General features: G+C 34.6%; 1 protein-coding gene across 2 annotated transcripts in view; it reads left to right on the forward strand.

Annotated features, from left to right (window-relative positions):
* DIAPH2 (diaphanous related formin 2) overlaps positions 1 to 21,050 on the forward strand; it is a 1,004,420-nt gene that overhangs the window by 238,094 nt on the left and 745,276 nt on the right. For both annotated transcript variants that reach the window (XM_047076289.1, XM_047076288.1), the window contains exons 8-10: positions 4,584 to 4,720; positions 6,685 to 6,793; positions 18,457 to 18,567. In XM_047076289.1, the coding sequence (XP_046932245.1) occupies positions 4,584 to 4,720; positions 6,685 to 6,793; positions 18,457 to 18,567 (357 nt within the window). The remainder of the gene's footprint in view (positions 1 to 4,583; positions 4,721 to 6,684; positions 6,794 to 18,456; positions 18,568 to 21,050) is intronic.

Consider the following 21,050-nt stretch of genomic DNA (forward strand, 5'->3'; position numbering starts at 1 on the left):
AGCACCCTAGGATCAGTACACCTGCTGTGTGTGTGTGTGTGTGTGTGTGTGTGTGTGTGTGTGTGGTGGGGGAGGGTGGGTTGTGCTGATCTTTTGAAAGAGAGGTCTGCTGCTGCTCTGGCTGTCAGTGACACTTGCCCTATTAAAAAATGCACCTGCAGAATGCAGGGGGACACAGATTGGTTTGAGTGTCTCAAGCCTCCACTGTGTGTGCTGTGCTGCTCTCTGAAGTTCGTTGGTGCTATTGGAGGGGTGAAGAATTGTGTGGGCCCACTGTCTTCCATTGAGAGGGGCATTTACATCCCTTACTGTTCTGACCCTCACAAAAGAGCAGACAGTCTCCCCTCTTGTGTCCAAGGCTTATGTCATGTCCCTGACTTCACCCTGTATCTGCACTGTCTGCCGACCCAGTGGTGGTGCAGCGCTCCTTTTATCTCATATGCGTGGCTGGGATTCACGGCTCCACAAATTTTAGTGACCCAGTGGGACAAGGACCCATGCTATCTCTGGGGGAGGGTCTTGCTGCACTGTGGCTGGTTGCAGTTTTTCCGAGAAAAGTAGCCGCACGAAATGTGCAGTAGCTTGGAGTTCATGGTAAAGCACAGCAAAAAAACTGACATCCAGGTTACCTCTCCTCAGCATGTTTTTCTGCCCATATGCTAATAAATGGGGCAGCTCAATGGGAAGGCAGAGGCCCAAGAGCAGACACTGTGCTCTGAGAATCCCCTGAATCACATGGAAGGGACAGTTCCCCTTCTTGGAGGGCATTTGGGAGAGGCTGCCCCAAGTGTTTTTCTTGTGTAGTGCTCTGCGTGCTGCTGTGCTCCTTTATCTCTCTCTTTCTCTCCCTTCCTCTCCCTCTTCCTCCCCCCTCTCACCCCAGGATTAGGACTCCCTTTCCTCTGTAGTCCCATGATTCTTTTTCCCCCCAGATCATATCACTGCATTTCTTACCTTCCATGTTGTGGCCTCTTTTCTCCCTGTAGTTGTGCAGTTTGTTCTCTCAGTCTTCAGATTGAATTCCTGGGTGTTCAGAATGTTTTTTTTTTTAAGTTTATTTATTTTTGAGAGAGAGAGAGAGAGAGATAGAGTGTGCCTAGGGGAGGAGAAGAGAGAGAGGGAGATACAGAATCAGAAGCAGGCTCCAGGCTTGGAGCTGTCAGCACAGAGTCCGACCCAGGGCTCAAACTCACAAACCATGAGATCATGACCTGAGCTGAAGTTGGAGGCTTAACTGAGCCACCCAGATGCCCCCAGAATGATTTGATAATATCTAGCTGTGTTCAAGGTATAAGGCAAGCATAAGGTCCTCCTACTATTTCACCAAGTTAACTCCTTCCCTCAGTCTATTTGATTTTTAAAGCTATTATTTTAAGTTTGGTAATTGCATAGTAAACACCGTTCTCTTAGTTTTATACTATGTTTTTCATGTATTTTTCTTGCTATTTAGTACCTACTGGCCACCTTTATACATATTTGTCCATTCTGGTTTTTGGGTTTTTTTCTTTTTTTGCTTCTTTTTCATCTTGTCTCTTCCATTTCTTTTTTTTTTTCTGTCTTGTCTCTGTGTATGTTCTTATTTATTATGACCCCTGGTAAAGTTACATTTAAGAGCTTTAGCTATATTCCCCTTTTTCCCCCAAATTCTTTTGGAAGTTAAATTAGGAATTATGAAAATATTCATATATTTGGTACTTAACTAAAAGTTAGTTTGAAATGACAATTTTGATCTAATGAAATGTAGGATTCCACTGTTAAACTAATGAGAAACAAACATTTCATAAGAAATCTGAGAAATACTTTGTGGGACAAAGATCAACGAAAATACCTTCTAAATATAGTGAAAACCAATTTTAGCCTTTTTTCTTTTTTGTTTTACAATATAACTTTATTATTTTTAGTGTTCTGTGTTATCAATCCCAGCATAGCTTAAAAAAAACAAAACACTAAATCCAAAGTTAATATAAAAAATTCAAGGTAAAACAGTGAACCCATTGGGGTTATCTACATACCTGCTCCCATTTATTCTAACAATTTTTAACTGTTTAGCCAAATGTGTGCACATAGGTTTTAATTATGAGTTCTCTTTTTTCCCTCCAGCAACTTCTCATTGTCTATCTACTTTTTTTAGTATTACTTTATTTTTATTTATTTTTTTTTGTTAATTTATTTTCAAGTTATTTAACATACAGTGTAGTCTTTGCTTTGGGAGTAGAACCCAGTGATTCATCTCTTACATATACCCAGTTCTCATCCTTAAAAGTGTACTTCTTGGGGCGCCTGGGTGGCGCAGTCGGTTAAGCGTCCGACTTCAGCCAGGTCACGATCTCGCGGTCCGTGAGTTTGAGCCCCGCGTCAGGCTCTGGGCTGATGGCTCAGAGCCTGGAGCCTGTTTCCGATTCTGTGTCTCCCTCTCTCTCTGCCCCTCCCCCATTCATGCTCTGTCTCTCTCTGTCCCAAAAATAAATAAAAACGTTGAAAAAAAAATTTAAAAAAAAAAAGTGTACTTCTTAATGCCCCTCACCCATTTAACTCACTCCCCCACTACACCCCCCTCCAGCAACCCTCAGTTTGTTCTCTGTATTTAAAAGTCTCTTATGGTTTGCCTCTCCCTCTGTTTTTATCTTATTTTTCCTTCCCTTCACCTATGTTTATCTGTTGAGTTTCTCAAATTCCACATCTGAGTGAAGTCATATGATATCTGTCTTTCTCTGACTGATTTATTTCGCTTAGCATAATACCCTCCAGTTCTGTCCACATTGTTGTAAATGGCAAGATTTCAATTTTAACCTTTTAAAACATTTCTTTTTCTGTTCATACTTATAATACACACTTGTGTGTTCATATCCAAGCCTAGAAAATTAGTGAAAATGGTGTCTTCTCTGCCTAGTTCACTGTGACACTTACCAAAACCTAGTCACCATTTCCTTGGGTTCATAGCTTTTGTAATGTAGCACAGCTTCCTGAAAGGAGGAAGATAGAAGATGGTATGGAAGAGGTTTATTGCTTCTTTAACCAGCATATAGTATACAAAAAGAACTTTCCAACATTTTACCCCTTTTGTTTAATTTTATTTTCTATACAAATTAGAGAATGTAACCATGAATTCTAGATATCTCCAGAGAGATCCTATGACACAAGTAGAGTTACTTTAGAAAATTATATCAATAAGTACTTTACATGTTTTTCTTTGTTGAGGAAATACTTATTATTCAGGTATTTCTCCCAAATCTTTATAGATTTTTTAGGCAAGCTAAGGGAAATCATATCTGATCAAGGGGCAAAAACTCCCAAGATGCAGTCATTTCAAATAAAAAAAAATACATAGACAAGCAACTACATTTGAAAAACATTCATGTAATTAAATAGAACCTTATTGTGGAGATACAGGTTTTTAGAAGACCAATATGAGTTGTATTTTATTTTATTTTATTTTATTTTATTTTATTTTATTTTAATGTTTTATTTTTTAAAATTTGGATCCAAATTAGTTAGCATATAGTGCGACAATGATTTCAGGAGTAGATTCCTTAATGCCCCTTACCCATTTAGCCCATCCCCCCTCCCACAACCCCTCCAGTAACCCTCAGTTTGTTCTCCATATTTATGAGTCTCCTCTGTTTTGTCCCCCTCCCTGTTTTTATATTATTTTTGTTTCCCTTCCCTTATGTTCATCTGTTTTGTCTCTTAAAGTCCTCATATGAATGAAGTCATATGATTTTTGTCTTTCTCTGACTAATTTCACTTAGCATAATACCCTCCAGTTCCATCCACATAGTTGCAAATGGCAAGATTTCATTCTTTTTGATTGCCGAGTAATACTCCATTGTATATATATACCACTTCTTCTTTATCCATTCATCCATCGATGGGCATTTGGGCTCTTTCCATACTTTGGCTATTGTTGATAGTGCTGCTATAAACGTGGGGGTGCATGTGTCCCTTCGAAACAGCACACCTGTATCCCGTGGATAAATGCCTAGTAGTGCAATTGCTGGGTCATAGGGTAGTTCTATTTTTAGTTTTTTGAGGAACCTCCATAATGTTTTCCAGAGTGGCTAAACCAGCTTGCATTCCCACCAACAATGCAAAAGAGATCCTCTTTCTCCGCATCCTCGGCAACATCTGTTGTTGCCTGAGTTGTTAATGTTAGCTATTCTGACAGGTGTAAGGTGGTATCTCATTGTGGTTTTGATTTGTATTTCCCTATAATGAGTGATGTTGAACTTTTTTTTCATGTGTCAGTTGGCCATCTGGATGTCTTCCTTGGAGAAGTGTCTATTCATGGGATTCTCTTTTTCCCTCTTTCTGTCCCTCCCCCTAGCCCACTCTTGCTCTCTCTCTCTCTCGCTCTCTCTCTCTCTCTCAAAATAAATAAACAGGCACCGCACTGTCAGTGTTCTAGAGCAGAGCCTGATGTGGGGCTTTATATACATGCTATTTTGACCTGAGCTGAAACCAAGAGCCAGAGACTTAACTGACTGAGCCACCCAGGCACCCTGTAAGTTGTTTTTTAAATTAAACATGCATTACATAGGCATTTTGAATGAGGGTTATTGTTTTTATTTTTTCTTTTTCTTTAGTTTGGATTGCAAAGGATTCTAGGAGATGAAAGGAGTCTTTTGCTATTGGCAAGAGCAATTGATCCCAAACAACCCAACATGATGACTGAAATAGTAAAAATACTTTCTGCTATTTGCATTGTTGGAGAAGAGAACATGTAAGTATTGCTGTATTACTATATTAAGTGCATGGAAAATAGTACTTGAGGAAGCCCACATTTTGTGATTTTCTTTAGATTACTTGCATGAAAATTACTTTAGATTACAATTTAAAAAATTAAATTGTAGAAAATAATTTACTGGCAATTTACCATATCTATTTTTACATACAGGATTTAAAAAAACTTTTTTTAAAAACTTTTTTAACATTTATTTATTTTTGAGACAGAGAGAGACAGAGCATGAACGGGGGAGGGGCAGAGAGAGAAGGAGACACAGAATCTGAAACAGGCTCCAGGCTCTGAGCTGTCAGCACAGAGCTCAATGCAGGGCTCGAACTCACAGACCGCGAGATCATGACCTGAGCCGAAGTCGGCCGCCCAACCGACTGAGTCACACAGGCGCCCCTAAAATTTTTTGACAGAGATTTTAAATAGAATTCTAGTGGGAAATTCTTCAAAGTTGGATTCATATTGAATAAATAGAATTTTATCTAGCTGAAGGTAAAGCAATCATTATAAAAGTGGGGAAAAATCAGAGAGCAAATATGGCTAAATACATACACACACATACGCAAATATCCTCTACATGTGCCTATCAAAAAATTTGACTTCCTTAACCCACTGAATTGACCAGATGCTTTTATTTTGTACTATGATTTTATTTAAAGTGGTATTTTACTTTATTTGCCTATGATAAATGAAAAGATGAAGTAGTTATGCATAGAGTGAAGTAAACCTGTTAAACAGAAAGAACAAAAAAGATTGTAATTATTCAGAGAGCATGTATGTGTTAATTTTAACAAGTCATTGCTGAATGTACATTAGATCATACATTCCTATGGAAATAATATTGACTGAGAAGAAAAATTTCAGATTTGATGTCATTAACAAGCCCAGTTAGTAAGGAACCATTGTGATAAAGGATAAAGTATCCTCTTACCAACATGAACTAAAATATTTCTTCTGAACATTTCGTGTGACAGTAATAATTTCTGTTTGAATCAGAACAGGGCCATGAAAAGACTTAAGAATATTGTAATACATTGGCTTTTTCATACATGTTTGAATAAAATGAGATCTTGCTTAATGCTGCCTAGTGTACTTAGAAACCAAAGACAAACACTAACCAAAAATATTATCATAGAGCATTAAGTCTTATCTCAGAGCAAAGAATGAAATAACATATACAAAAGTAAGGTTTCCTTAGGTTTCATGGAAAAATCCGTTTATATATGAGTAAACAGTGTTTTTCTTGTCAATTGGGTTTTCAGTACTTAATTCCTATAATATCACCTATTCTGGTATATGTTTTATAATTATAACTATAGTTCGATAAGCATAGTATACTTCAGGGAGGTTAATTTGATTCAGACACTGTATAGTGATAGTTTCCAATAATTTTCTTCCGGTAAATAATTCTCTTGTGGTAGGTAATTATAGATGCTTTTCTAGTTACCTAGCTTTTCTCTTTTAGTTTTTGTTTCTTGTTCCCATTTTCAAAGATTGTTGATGTTTTCAATTCTTTTAAATGTATTTGCTCTTTCCAGCACTTTATTATAAGATTTTAATATTGTATATGCCATATTATACTTAAATGATTATTAATAATCATGTTGACACATGAAATATCAAAACCTGAAATTTTAAATTTCACTGTTTATCAACTAAGGATCTTTTAAAAATTATAACCTAGAAAATTTATTTTCCTAAAGTTTTTTAATTGAATTTTCATTTTGATGGCCTGAAATTATTTAAAACTATCAATATTTGACTTGTAGAAATATGTGGATAGGAAGGAACACAACTCTTAAATTGTGGTGGTCTTTATAAACATCAAGTGCTAGAAAGGAAATAGGGAAGACTGAAAGATAACGCATATCATAATGTATGTATAAGATGGATTTCTCATTTCTATTTTTTTTTCTGTGTGTGTGTGTGTGTGTGTGTGTGTGTGTGTGTAGTCTTGATAAACTTTTAGGGGCAATAACTACAGCAGCAGAAAGAAATAATAGGGAACGATTTTCACCTATTGTGGAAGGATTAGAAAATCATGAAGCTTTGCAATTACAGGTGAGTTCATTTTGTCTTCAATGGCTTCTGGGGTTATATTTAAAGTACTCATTTTGTATGATGCCAACTCCATTCTTTCTAGTATTTAAATAGAATGGAACATAAAAATTAAATTCTTCCTGTTGCTTGGTCATTTATAAAAGCTAGAAATTTTGTCTGTGAGAGTAACAATTTGTTTAAAATTAGGAAAACTACTTCAAGTTATTATAATATGGTGAGTATGATTATCATTAATATTTGGAAGAAAGTTAGTAAATAAGAAAATAAACCATTGGGGTACTTGTGTGGCTCAGTTGTTTAAGCATCTGACTCTTGGTTTCAGCTCAGGTTGTGATCTCTTGGTTCGTGGGTTTGAGCCCTGCATCAGGCTCTGTGCTGGCAGTGCAGAGCCTGCTTGGGATTCTCTCTCTCTTCCTCTCTCTGCCTCTTTCCTTCTCTCTCTCTCTCTCTCTCTCTCTCTCTCAAGATAAATAAACATTAAAAATAAAATAAACCATTGAAATTAAAGCTTTAGCAATAATCACGTGTAATAGGGCAACAATTCAGACAATGCTATTATCCTAACATAAGTTGATGAAGTCTGTGGGCTTATTGTAGAAATTTAGGAAAACTAAATTCACACAACATTCAGATATATGATTCACTAGAATGTTGTGGGGGGTGAATTACAACTCTTTGGTCAGGGTCTCTCTGATAGCCCTGTATATACCAAGACTAAATGTCTTATTTAGAAAATGACAAAACTCACTATTTTTTCTTAGGTGGTTTCAGGAATAGACCCATTTTATGAAGATAACTTTGTTCTTGAGTGATGAGAAGTCATATTTATTGACCATATTTATTGTGTGAGATCATGGACTAAGAATTTTAATTTACATAAATTATCTGATTTAATTCTCATAACAACTGAGCTGTGTAGGCCTTATTATCATGTCCATTTTGTTTATGAGATGAATAGGCTTATTGAGACTAGATAACTTATCTATGCTGATACAGCTTGTAAGTGGCAGACTTAAAATTTGACATCAGGGTTTTTGGTCTTTGATGCTCATCTCTTTCTTTTAGACACTGTTTACCATTTAATGCACCATGGCTATCTTTTTCTGAATTAATTTTTAAACTACTGTAGTATCATTCAACAAAGAGAAGATGGTTACACATTTAATTTTATCAAATTATTTAGTAGGGAGTGTTTAAATGTTAAAATTTCTTATCTAATGTAAAACAATTTATTTTCTCATTTTTTAATTTTTTATTGTGTTATAAATTATTAGTATCTTTTTTTTTGCCAGGGTTTGAAACTACAGCAGATAGATGAATTGGCTTGTCCAAAGAGAATACTGTAGTGTTACAAAACTATAATCTCTCTTTAAATATTTAAGGATCTTTGTTAGTTGTTTTTTCTCTAACTATGATTATCATTTTGGGTAAACTTTTATGGTGTGCCTTTTATGTCCAATGTATTACATTTTAAATAATTGGGATATTTCATTCTGCTTTCCTTTTTAAAATATACTTCTTATTATATATTATAATATACTTATTATATAATATATATACTTATATACTGTACATTATATAAAAATTCTCTTTTTTACGTTTTTTTTTAAATGTTTATTTATTTTTGAGAGAGACAGAGACAGAGACAGAATGCAAGCAGGGGAGAAGCAGAGAGAGAGGGAGACACAGAATCCAAAGCAAGCTCCAGGCTCCAAGCTGTGAGCACGGAGCCTGATGCAGGGCTCGAACTCATGAACCGCGAGATCATGACCTGAGCCGAAGGAGGACGCTTAACCGACTGAGCCACCCAGGCGCCCCTTTCTCAAAATTTTTAATATCTCTACTGAAATATTTGAAAAGATTTGAAAGATTTGAAAACTGTACTTTTTTCTTTTAGAGACACAGCAAGTAGGGGAGAGGGAGAGAGAGAGTGAATCTTAAGTAGGCTTCATGCTCAGCATGGAGGCCAACGTGGGGCTCCATTTCATGACCGTGAGATCATGACCTGAGCCAAATTCAAGAATTGGATGCTCAACCAAATAAGCCTCTTAGGTTCCCCTGAAAACTGTACGTTTTAGATGACTTCTTGAAATCTTTGTTCTTGTTTCTTTAGTTGGGCTTACCTAACTAAATATCACTGGCATTCAGTCATATATAGGAGTTTGTACTTGTCCCACAATGTATGTATAGGAGAAGTAAGTGTTTTAGATACATTCAATGTTTTCATTACTTACTCAAATCAGTCACTCAAAATCACACAGCTATTGAAGTGTGGAGATGTAATTTGAATCCAGGTCTTTGTGATGAATCATTTGTATACTGCATTTTCTTCCTTTTAAAAATATTTTTTAAGTTTTTAAAATTTATTTTGAGAGAGAGAGCATGAACAAGGTAGGGGCAGAGAGAGGGAAAGAGAGAATCCTAAGCAGGCTCCATGCTGTCAGTGCGGAGCCTGACACAGGGCTCAAACTTAACAAACTTAACAAACCATGAAATCATGACCTGAGTGGAAATCAAGAGTCAGACACTTAACCAACTGAGCCATCCAGGTGCCCCTGAAATTTCCTAGTTTGATGAGCTACAAAAATTAGTAATTTGTTATATGCAAAGCCTATCACTCTTACAGAAATTGTGAATTGGGTTTTTTTTATTTGAACTATTTCATGTCAATGAAAAAAATTTCATCTAAAATATCAAAAATATTTTCAGAATACAGAATGAAACACAAAAGTTTAAACTTATTGTTTAAAAATTATAATTAGTGCTATATTTTAAATGTAATAGAATTACATTTTCTATTTCTGTAGTACCCTGAGACTTCTCAAAATGTTATTATAGTCGCAGGAAGTAATTCTGTTAAAATACAGCACTAATTATATTTTTAAATAACAATTGTCTACATTTTTCTCTTTTTTTTTTGGATTTTAAAACAGGTTATTTACTTCCCATAGAAGTTTTCAAGGTCATCTTTAAAGGGAAATTTTGTACTTGTGATAGGATTTTCATAATTTGCAATAGTTCAAGAAACAGAGAGACAGTAAGTCATATATCTTCATATGCTCTCTCTTCACTGGCTTCCCTTCAGCTAAGTAGCATTCTTAGTTCTTACCCATACTGTAATACTTTTGATCTTACTTGTTCTTTGAACCAACCTCTCACCTTCCTTTTTTTATTTCATAGTCCCAGTCTCTAAAAGAATCATCTGTACTTGTTTTCTCTGTTTCCTAAATTTCCTTTTACAACTCAGGATTTTCACAGTCATTAAAAAGGTCAACAGTGATCTTCTAATTTCAAAATCCAATGGCCTTTTTCTTATCCTCATCATTTGGCAATATTAATTGCCTCCCTCCTTGAAAATTTTATTGCCTTTGGCTTTATGGTCCCCATTCTCTCCTTGCTCTCTGACTACTTTAACTGCTTTGTCTCTTTTTCATGTGTTTCTCCTCTTTTTCTTGGGTATTTTTTCTCTCTGTTCTATCTTTGGCCTTCTTATCACTTTTGTTTAGACATATATCTGTACATTTACATATATACACTTGTATGCATACATATGTATTTTATTTTTCTCATGAATGTTCTCAATTGTTTCTCTAGCTTTAGCATCCAGCTATATTCTAGTGATTCCCCAGAATTTTAAGTCCATCTCATCTCTCTCTCTCTTTTCAAACTTACATGTCCAAATGCTTAACTGGATATCTTAGAGACATCATAAAAATAAGAAATTAAAGATAGCATGTATACATCACATACCCATGTTCTAATACTTTACACATTACCTCGTTTTAAACCTCACAGCAATTCTAGGAGAAAGATAGTAGTATCCCCATTTTATATATGAGGAAACAGGCTCGTAGAGGTTAGATAACTTTCCAAGGGCCACAATGTGATTAGGAGCAAAAGTCCAGGTTAGACACTAGGGAGTGTGGCTCCAAAGTACATGATCTTAACCACTACACAGTACCTCACCTTATTAAAACTAAGCAAGTAGCCCTACACACCTCAGTAGCTCCTGCAGGCATCTCTGTGTTACATCATAGCTCACTAACTCACATATTCAATCACACCCCTGAGGCAGCAAGAAAATAATTATATAATTATATCTAGGATATTTTGTTTAAGAATGTAGGAATTATCTAATTCATTTCAGAAAGAGTTCTGTGCAAAAACAAATGTTCATGCTTACATAGACAAACCCTTAGATATATGGACTGATTCTTTGTAGATTGATTTTTTTCATAGTGGTTCTCAAGTCTTCAGATTTTACTCTAAGCATACTTGTAAATTAGCTATTAGTGCACTCATGCCATCACACGGAGGATGTAGCCTTGGATAAATCATTTATCATTTGTGAGTACAGGTAAATTTATAATAAAACAAGGTGCTACAGCTTATGAATAAGGAGAAAATTTGTGGAAAAGTAAATGAATGTGTTAAATATTAGGTGTTGAATGAATACCTGCTAGCACTTAGGAAACTTGTTCTATTTATTGACAGTTTTATATTACTATCATTTTTAGAGTGGACTTAGTATAATGGGGGGCTGTATAGATATATTTATACAATGTAGTCATTTTTCAAGTTCATATAAAAGTAACTTCTGACTTAAAGGATGTCTTTCCTTTTATGTCTATTTCAAAGATGATTAATTGTCAAATATATCTTTTTTTTTGTCATGGAGGGTCACTAGTGACCTCCATTATATAAAAAGCAAGACACTTTTTAAGTTGTCATATTGGCGTCTTCAGCACCATTTGACACTATTGATTATTCCTATCAAAGTTCTCTCGTTCTACAATTTCCATAATACTAACCTCTCCTTGTTTTGTCTCTTATATTTTTAAATCTTTTAAATCTTCTGTCTGTATATTTGGCCCTAAAATATACTGCTTCCTAAGAGCTTAATTCTCACTTCTTTGGTCCTTTGCTTTGGTTCATTGCATTGCTCATTCTGTACATTGTCCTTGGACAGCCTTATCCATCCTTATGACTTGCATCTAGTACTTCTATATGATGAATTTCTCTGAACTCTTCTTTTCCAAATTCTACTGACTCAGACAGACCCCCCATATGGTCAGCTGCCTCTTGGCTGAATTTCAAATTCAATATTGTCCTTAATGCTACTTACCTGCCTATTCTTCATCCTTCTCCTTCCTACTCTAATCCTCTCTCCAATCTTAACCTGCCTTTCTTTTGTATTCTCAATCCTGGTTACCTTAGCATTATCCACTGGGTAGTATAAACCAGAAACATTATAGTCATCTTTGAATCTATTCTTCTCCATTCACCATTCCTTCAGTCACCAAATCCTACCAACTCTACTTCCTTAGTGTTGTTCTTTCCTTCATTGGTATCCCTTCCCCTCCACCTCTGCTGCCATTTGTGTATTTCAGTGCATTGTCACATCTCACCATTTTGCCATTTTTCTGGACTCTTAAATATCTTCTACCTTTTATTCCAACCCCTTTTAAATCATCTTCCACAAAGTTATAGTTTTGAAGTACAGTTCTTGTCATATCACTGCTCAAAATCCAACAAGATCTTCCCGTAACCTCTAGGATTAAAATGTAGTCTTACTACACACAAAATACTTCATCATCATCATCATCAAAATACATCATCATATCTGTAGCCTCATATTTTACCACTCTTCTACTTATACTTCACCACTATTCTACTTATATGTTTTGGTCCAGTCATAGTGAGCTCAGAATCCTGAACATTTTATACTGTTTTTTCCTTCTACCTCCATACCTTTGTACATGGCTTCATCTGCCTGGACTTTTTCTCCATTTCCTGATTTAATTAACTTGCTCTGTACATTTGTATCTTTCTTGTTTTGTACTTATTTGACTTAAACCATCTTTTTTCCTAACTCCTGCTGGGGTAAGATAAAGAAAGACCTTGTTAATGTCAATAAAGTACTTAATAAGGTCAAGTGTGTGACAGTGTCAATAAAATTTTAAAAGCACACTTTGTCACAGCTAGTGGCAATATGGATAATCTGTCTGAGAATGCCCTAGAGTTGGCAATTATTGTACTCCATAGCTCTTTGAATTGTGATCAAACAGAGAGATAGATGCTTGTATAGTTTTCAGACCTGGTAAGTTAAATAAAAGTTTGTAGCATTTTTCTAATAATTTTGTGAGGATATTTCATGTTAAAATAGTTCCCCTCTCTACCACTTTGGTAAGAAATGGAATACAATTTTTTTTTGTATTGCTGTGTCTCATGCTATTAAAATTTGAGATATCTCATTACCATTCACCCATTATATTTTAATCATTGTATTGAGGGCAATGAGAGGTTAAACAGAAAATCCTAAATGAATGCAGAACTTGCCTTTACAAAGTTTATAATCTCATTTGTGGTATTTCACACTCTGTATCACATCCCATACCGCAGGATGAAGACAATAGCATCTTGTGACTAAAGGATGTAGACCATTATTGTAGAAAGAAAATATACTGTTATAGTAAAGGAATAATCCTAATGTGATGGAAAAACTGATAGTAATTCAGTTTAGCATATAATTATACATGGTACAAATTATTGGATCTTTATCACATGCAGAGTTGGTGGTTTTTATCTATACATATTCATGCATTTATTTGGCAGCATATTTATCATGTAGAAAAGGAGACCCCTGAAGTACAAATAAAGAAACTGTTTTAGTGGTTAAGAATCAGAATTTTGGTCCTATCCTACCATATTTATTAATAATGGACAAAATTCGCTGATTTACTGTGACGTTTACATTTTAATTCTTGTGGAAGCTATATTTAAAACAGATATGGCAGACCATTTTGAAACTTAGACCTATTATAAAGAAACTAAGCAACAGAAAGAATCTGGAAAAATGGACTTTGTGATATTCAGTTCAAGGGTACTTGCTTTTCTTCCCAGTGTAAGGAAAAATGCTATTCAGCAATGCCAGATTTGTGCATTGTAGTGTTGTACAAAGAATCCCAAACAGTCATGAGACATGAGTTCTAGTTCAGTCTTCATGGCTTTTTATTAGCTGCATGATCTTGGGTGAATCATCTAGTATTTCTAGGTTTTCAGTTTCTTTATCTTTAAAGGAACACGTCAGAACAGAGTATTTGGCATTTTTAGGCAGTCTCTCCGCTTTAAAATCACATATTCTTTATTTTGCATCTCTGGGGTTGGATTTTTTTTAAAGCAGATTGATTTTGCCTTATAAGCAGACAATATAGTTCAATCATGATCTTAAAGATTTATAGGCTTGGAAGTTCAACATACCAATTCTGAAACTATCATTATTTGGGAATGAGTTTTGTACTTCTTTGGAGCTTAGGTTTTAGATATTAGGCAGAAGACTTTTTCCTTAAAGCCTCTAGTGCAATGCTATCCAGTCAAAGTTTCTGCATTGTCCTTCATTCATGCCGTCCAGTGTGGTAGCCAGTAGACACATATGGCTTTTGAACACTTGAACCATTGCTAGTGTGACTGAGCATCTGAATTTTAAATGTTATTTAATTGTAACTAAACTAAATTTAAATTGTGACTGGTGGCCCCATATTGAATAGCCTATTTCTAGCCTGTGTGTGTGTGTTTGTATCTGTATGCAAATGTATGCTGAATAGGGAGTGGCGTGGCAGGAAGTAAAGGAAAGTGGAGACCATTATTTTGGATGATGGGATGCTACCCATACTTCATTGTTCAGGATGTATATATATGTATACACACATACACATATATACACATATACACATATATAGTGGAATATAACACATTCTGGGAACTGTTTTCTACCTTTCCTCTTTTTTTTTGTTTGTAATCTATTATGCATTTTGATAACCACATTGTTTTGTTTTCTTTAAAATAGAGGTATAATTGACTTACATGATAAGCACTTTATATACTAGACAATATATTATTAAAATAATTGTATGCTTTCTAATTAATAGTTTCAAAGCTAGATATTTCCAGTATATTAAACAATGCAATAGTTCAAATTTTATTATATTACCCATCCTTAAAATCTTTTTTTGTGTGAAACTATGAATGGAGTTAATGAGGCATTTGAATGTGCTGGAAATTATTCTGTATTTGAAATAAAATGATATGGTTTAGAATCATGAGTTTTCTCTTTGCTGTCTGACCTTGTATAAGTTACCTGCTTTGAACCTCAGCTTCATCATCTGTGAATTAAGAATAATAGTAACACTTATGTTGAACGGTTTTTATGAGGAAGGCATTAAATGGTGAATTATATAAAGTCTCTATATTGTTTGGTAATTAATAATAAGAACAGGGGCGCCAGGTGCGTCTGTCTGTTAAGTGTCCGACTTTGGCTTACGTCATTATATTGCAGTTAGTGAGTTTGAGCCCAGCATTGAGCTCTGTGCTGACAGTTCAGAGCCTGGAGCCTGCTTCAGATTCTGTGTCTCCCTCTCTTTCTGCTCCTCCCCTCTCCCTCCCCCCCACTCTTTCTCTCTCTCTCAACAATAAAAATTAAAAAATATATAAATAAGTGTGCTTTCGAATTTATTTTTTTTAAAAGAATAATACTAATAATAGTTTAGGGTTCTGTATTTAATTATTCAGAATCTACATAATGGCTGTTTCGTGTTTATATTTAAGTAATAATATATTCTGGCATTGAAACGAATTCTATTTTTAAAATTTAATTTTGGGGGCGCCTGGGTGGCGCAGTTGGTTAAGCGTCCGACTTCAGCCAGGTCACGATCTCGCAGTCCGTGAGTTCGAGCCCCACGTCAGGCTCTGGGCTGATGGCTCGGAGCCTGGAGCCTGTTTCCGATTCTGTGTCTCCCTCTCTCTCTGCGCCTCCCCCGTTCATGCTCTGTCTCTTTCTGTCCCAAATAAATAAATAAACGTTGAAAAAAATATTTTAAAAAAATAAATAAAATTTAATTTTGTATTTGTAAATAGTGACAATTATTTTGGTTTTGGATTGATTTTGTTATGTCCTCTAAAAAGGGCAGTAATTACATAGTAACATAAAGGGATAGACATACTTAAGATGATTTTTTTGTTCTTCACATTCATACACTATAAATGTCTTTATAAGAGGGAATCACTGTAACAGAATATGTTGGAAAATGACATGATGGTATGACTATTCTCCTTATGTTATTTATATTTAATTATATGTCTATTAGAATTTGATAAACAATAAATAGTACATTGATAAACCAGTGCCATTATTTCTTTAAATTGCTGACTTCAAAGTGTCTCCTACCTATTTTGTCTTCTAATTATTTTATAGTCAATGAATGCAACTTCTTTTTTTAACATTTTTTAAAAACTTATTTATTTTTGAGAGAGAGGCAGAGAGACAGAGAGACCGAGCAGAAGCAGGGGAAGGGCAGAGAGAGGGAGTCACAGAATCCAAAGCAGGCTTCAGGCCCTGAGCTGTCAGCACAGAGTCTGATGCGGGGCTCGAACTCAAGAATTGCAAGATCATGATCTGAGCCGAAGTCAGTGCTTAACCAACTGAGCCACCCAGGTTCCCCTAAATGCCACTTCTTTTTTAGCATTCAGTTATACATCACATGTAAAGTATTTTATAGTATTGCAGTATTTGTCTTATTAAATGTAAAGGTATTTTTATGTTGATATATTCATTAATTTTATTGATTTTTACTATTTTTATCATCTCCTGATCTAAATACTTTTATTTGTATAAAGGTACAATTCCAAGACTCATTAACTTGTTTCTTATTGAAATGTTCTCTTGTAGGGTATTAATACAAGCCATTAAGCTAGAATTTCTTCTGGCAAAAACAATCCTAGCAGATGGCAACTTTTCTCTCTATTAATTTTGGATTAGACATGTACTTTGGCTTGTTTGGTCATGTCATAGTTGTAACATAACAAGGATCATTCAAGCACATGCAATGATAATATATTTAATAATATGTACAGTATGCAAACTTTTATCCCATCCTATGGAAACTATATAAAGACTTACATATTTTCTTATTGTAAGTAAGAAGGTTAACTAGTCCATTAAGGCATAAATATCATAATAACTTATTTGAAATGTCTTTTACGATAAAGCAAGTATTTTTAATCAATTGTCTAAGTATTTTATATTGACATTTGAGCATTCATAGGAGTTGGACTACATTGTTCAGTTGCCATTTAGATATTTAGTAATGTTAGAAACAACTTTAGTCATCCCCTTTAAAACGTACAACTTTTTATTTTTGAACCTGGATGTGAAGTGGATGGACTATTCTCCCTAAAAACAGCTTAAATGGCTAAGGTACATATGTAAAAATGAAAGGAATACTGTATTTTTAATAAAGAAATATTTAAAGGAACTGTACTTTTAAACCTTTTAATATTTTCTTTCTACTTGAAAAATAACTATTAAAATGATAGGTGGGATAGGTCAAGTCAAAATACATTTGAAATATTTTCTTTTGCTGATCTGTTTTTCTCATACTATTATTTATTTGTGTCTCCTATATATACTTGACATCTTTACCAAATCTGGTTTTCCAGGAGTTCTCTGGCAATCAACTCTTTGAACACTGTACAGTGCACTCACTGCATACTTTAAAAATAATCAATTTAGGGGCGCCTGGGTGGCTCAGTCAGTTAAGCGTCTGACTTGGTTTTGGTTCTGGTCATGATCTCGTGGTTTGTGAATTCGAGTCCCTGGTTGAGTCTCTGTCAGCACAGAGCCTGCTTGGGATTCTCTCTCCCTCTCTCTCTGCCCTTCCCCCACTTGCTCTCTCTGTCTCTCTCTCTCCTCAAAATAAAGAAATCAACTTAAAAAAAAAAAGAATGATCAATTTAAATGTGCAGCTCATCACTTAAACTTTTATCTAGTTGCCGTAAACTTGAGCAGCATTCCCCAAAAAGTATGGATCAACTGGCAATTAGCACTTTGTTGATTCCCTTCTAGCTTGCAAGTACCAGAAAGTAAGTCCCCTTTATAGTAGGGAACCTCAATATTAGAAGGTAAGAAAAACCAAACGTTCTTTACAGTGTTAATATAATTAAGGAATCACCTTCACTTAAAAACAAACACTTCTATTTGTCATGCAATGCACTTTGGCATTGGTGTCACAGTGCCTTCTAGTTGATCTTAATTTACTTGCATTCATTTTTATACACAGTAAATTAATTGCTCCAATCATATATTTTAAAACTTTATATTTTTTGCAAGTGTATCCCAATGATAGATGGTGAGAGTATAAATCAATATAATAGCTCCAAGTTATCACTGTTCCCTGTGTAATATCAGGGTACATTATTTGATTTATTTTAGAAAAGTGTTTATAACCATATAGAATTGAGGTCAAGCGCACTCTGAGGACAGCTGGGTATGAAAGATACATTTCATGATCTTTTAAAGGGCTATATATGCAGACTTTTGGAACTTTGAGCTTCTCAGAGAGAATTCAATATTCCTTCATATTGTTTGGCAAAACATAGCAATACTTGGCCATCCATATTTTTGTTAAAATTATTCTGGACATTAGAAACTTAATTGTTAATTTTGTTGTTTATACTAAATCATCCTTATACTTATGTAAAAATTTACATTTCTTTTTATAGTTTATGTATGTATGCCTTTAGCTAATGGAAAAATAATGATCTGAATGCAGTAAGTAAATATTCCCTTAATGAAAAAAAAATTAACAAAATTTGCTTTCTAATTGCAGGTGGCCTGCATGCAGTTTATAAATGCCCTTGTCACTTCACCCTATGAGCTTGATTTTAGAATACATTTAAGGAATGAATTCCTGCGTTCAGGACTAAAAATAATGTTACCAGTAAGTTGTGTATACACATTTATTATGCTAATGAACTTTAATGTTTTTCTCTCATTGGACAAAAGTATTTGCAGCAGAGTAAAATAAGTGTACCTTGTTCTATTTGCTTTTGTAAAGCATTAGATATTTTGTAAGCTTTTCTATATTGCAGTAATGTCAGTCTCTCTATACAACTTATGATTCAGAATTCAGCTAATGTATCCAGAGTGATGTGGGTGGTTTTTTTGTTGTTGTTGTTTTGTTTTGTTTTCTCAAAGTCGAAAGGGAATTTCTTTTCTTTGAATTTGAATACTGAGAACATAAAAGACTGCTGCTTTTTCTTTTTCTGCAGTCTCAATTTTCATTTAAAAGTTTTTGCTTTCCTCTTTGAACTTAGATTGATATCGTTTATATTCAGCATTAAGTATGTATAGAATTTGGATTCGTATATTCTATACACATTTCTTAAGAATGGTATTCTTGTTACAATGCTGTAGGAACTTTTCTTAAAAATAATTCCTTAAATTGAATATGAATATATGCAATAATTAACATTTTGAAATAACTTTACAGCTTGATCTGAGATAAAGTACACTTATAAGCACAAATACAACTAATGTGACTTTTTATTTTGTCTAATATGTTAACTGAATAGGGATTTTTGTTTAAACATGGCATTGTTAAAAGACATTTGTTTAAACTCACTAGTCTCACACCTGAGAAAAAAGAAGCAAAAGGGAGTAAATGTATATAATATGTACACATATACGCAAATATATATATATGTATGTATTATATATATGTTATATAAATGTATATAATACTTAAAGTACTAGAAATACCAAAATAAGGGACATTTCATGGTGAAGAATGAGTGTGTAGCATGCATCTGTAACTCATGCTCTGATAGTCTTAACTGAAAGTAGTTGGAATTTATCATCATAAAATGTACCATAGACTTGGGTCTACTGAAACCCATTTTTTTTTTAAATTTTTTTCAACGTTTTTATTTATTTTTGGGACAGAGAGAGACAGAGCATGAATGGGGGAGGGGCAGAGAGAGAGGGAGACACAGAATCGAAACAGGCTCCAGGCTCCAAGCCATCCGCCCAGAGCCTGACGCGGGGCTCGAACTCACGGACCGCGAGATCGTGACCTGGCTGAAGTCGGACGCTTAACCGACTGCGCCACCCAGGCGCCCCTACTGAAACCCATTTTGATAAGATGTATGCTTTGGTGTATCTGGTTTTAGAAAAGTTCAGTTCTACTTTGAATGGTCCTTTAACCCATGACTTTAAAAAGGAAGGAGTTGGTTGCAGTTAATCAAAACAACATTTTAAGTGACTTATATTGAGGTTCACTATGCAGGTAACTTAGGCACATTCACTAGTTATGGTGTGTGTAACCCGCATTCTTGTGTTGTCACAAATCTTTCCTCATGAAAAGTCTGTGAGCTTAGGTAGCTACAGATAATGTTATAGTCTTGATTCTAGTGTGGCTTTTGAGATGTTGGCTTCCATGCTTGTCCTCACTGGGCTGGTCCTGTTTCTAAGAGAGTAATAATGTCTTTGGACATTTTCTGGCTACAAGGGCTCATTAACATCCTCTGCTCATTTACTAATATGCCACATTTTTTGCATTAGTTGTTGGTATTATTCTTCTATCTTTTATTTCCCTGTATCTATTATAATTGAATATTCATTTTCTGCCTTATACTACTGAATATCTGATTGAGAAAACTGTGACTCTCAGTTTATTTAAGTTCTATTTTCAGAAAGGGTATGAATGGTAACTCTTGTCCTTTTCTACTTTTCTCTGGTGTGTTCATCTTTGCTGGGTTCAGTGGTTTCATGGTATGTTACTCACTTGTTTACACTGACAATGAGGATTTTGCATCAGTGATTCTAAGCTTAAGCCTTTTGTGGCAACATGTACTTCTTAATATATGCATTCCTATTATATGTATCCAGTTAGATTTTTCTTTAAGTGTCACATCTCTTCAGTATTTCCTGATTCCTAGATCTCAATTGTTTCCTCAGCAAGAGAAAAGAAGAAAGTGTCATGTTTCTGCCTCCTAAAGTTTTGGAAAGCAACAAACAAGGATTCTCAATTTTTTTTCTAAGACAATAGAGTGATATATGATTAAATACAGCCCAGGTCATCAACTAAAGAATTTGAACATGTACCCCTAAAACATAATCTATCAAAATCTCATTGGGGGTAAGGCAGAGATGTTTGGTTTGAAAAGAAAAATAAACTCTCCCTAGGTATTTCTTATATATGAGAATCGGAATCCAGAAAGATAGACCCAGAAGGTTAGATATTCTTTCTTTAATACCATAGATTTCACCACTGATGTTGTTCTTGTAGTTTTTTCATCACATTTGGAACAAAGGTCTGAATGGTCATACTTTAATGTACATTAGATGTACCTAATTATGTCAATTATCTAAATGACTCACTATCTAATTTCCTAAATATTTAAGCTTAAACTTCTAGAACTT

This window comes from Lynx rufus, unplaced genomic scaffold, assembly GCF_022079265.1.
Source record: "Lynx rufus isolate CCGP_SWC_20201006 ecotype Redwood Valley unplaced genomic scaffold, mLynRuf1.p SCAF_14, whole genome shotgun sequence".
NCBI classification, from domain to species: Eukaryota; Metazoa; Chordata; class Mammalia; order Carnivora; family Felidae; genus Lynx; species Lynx rufus.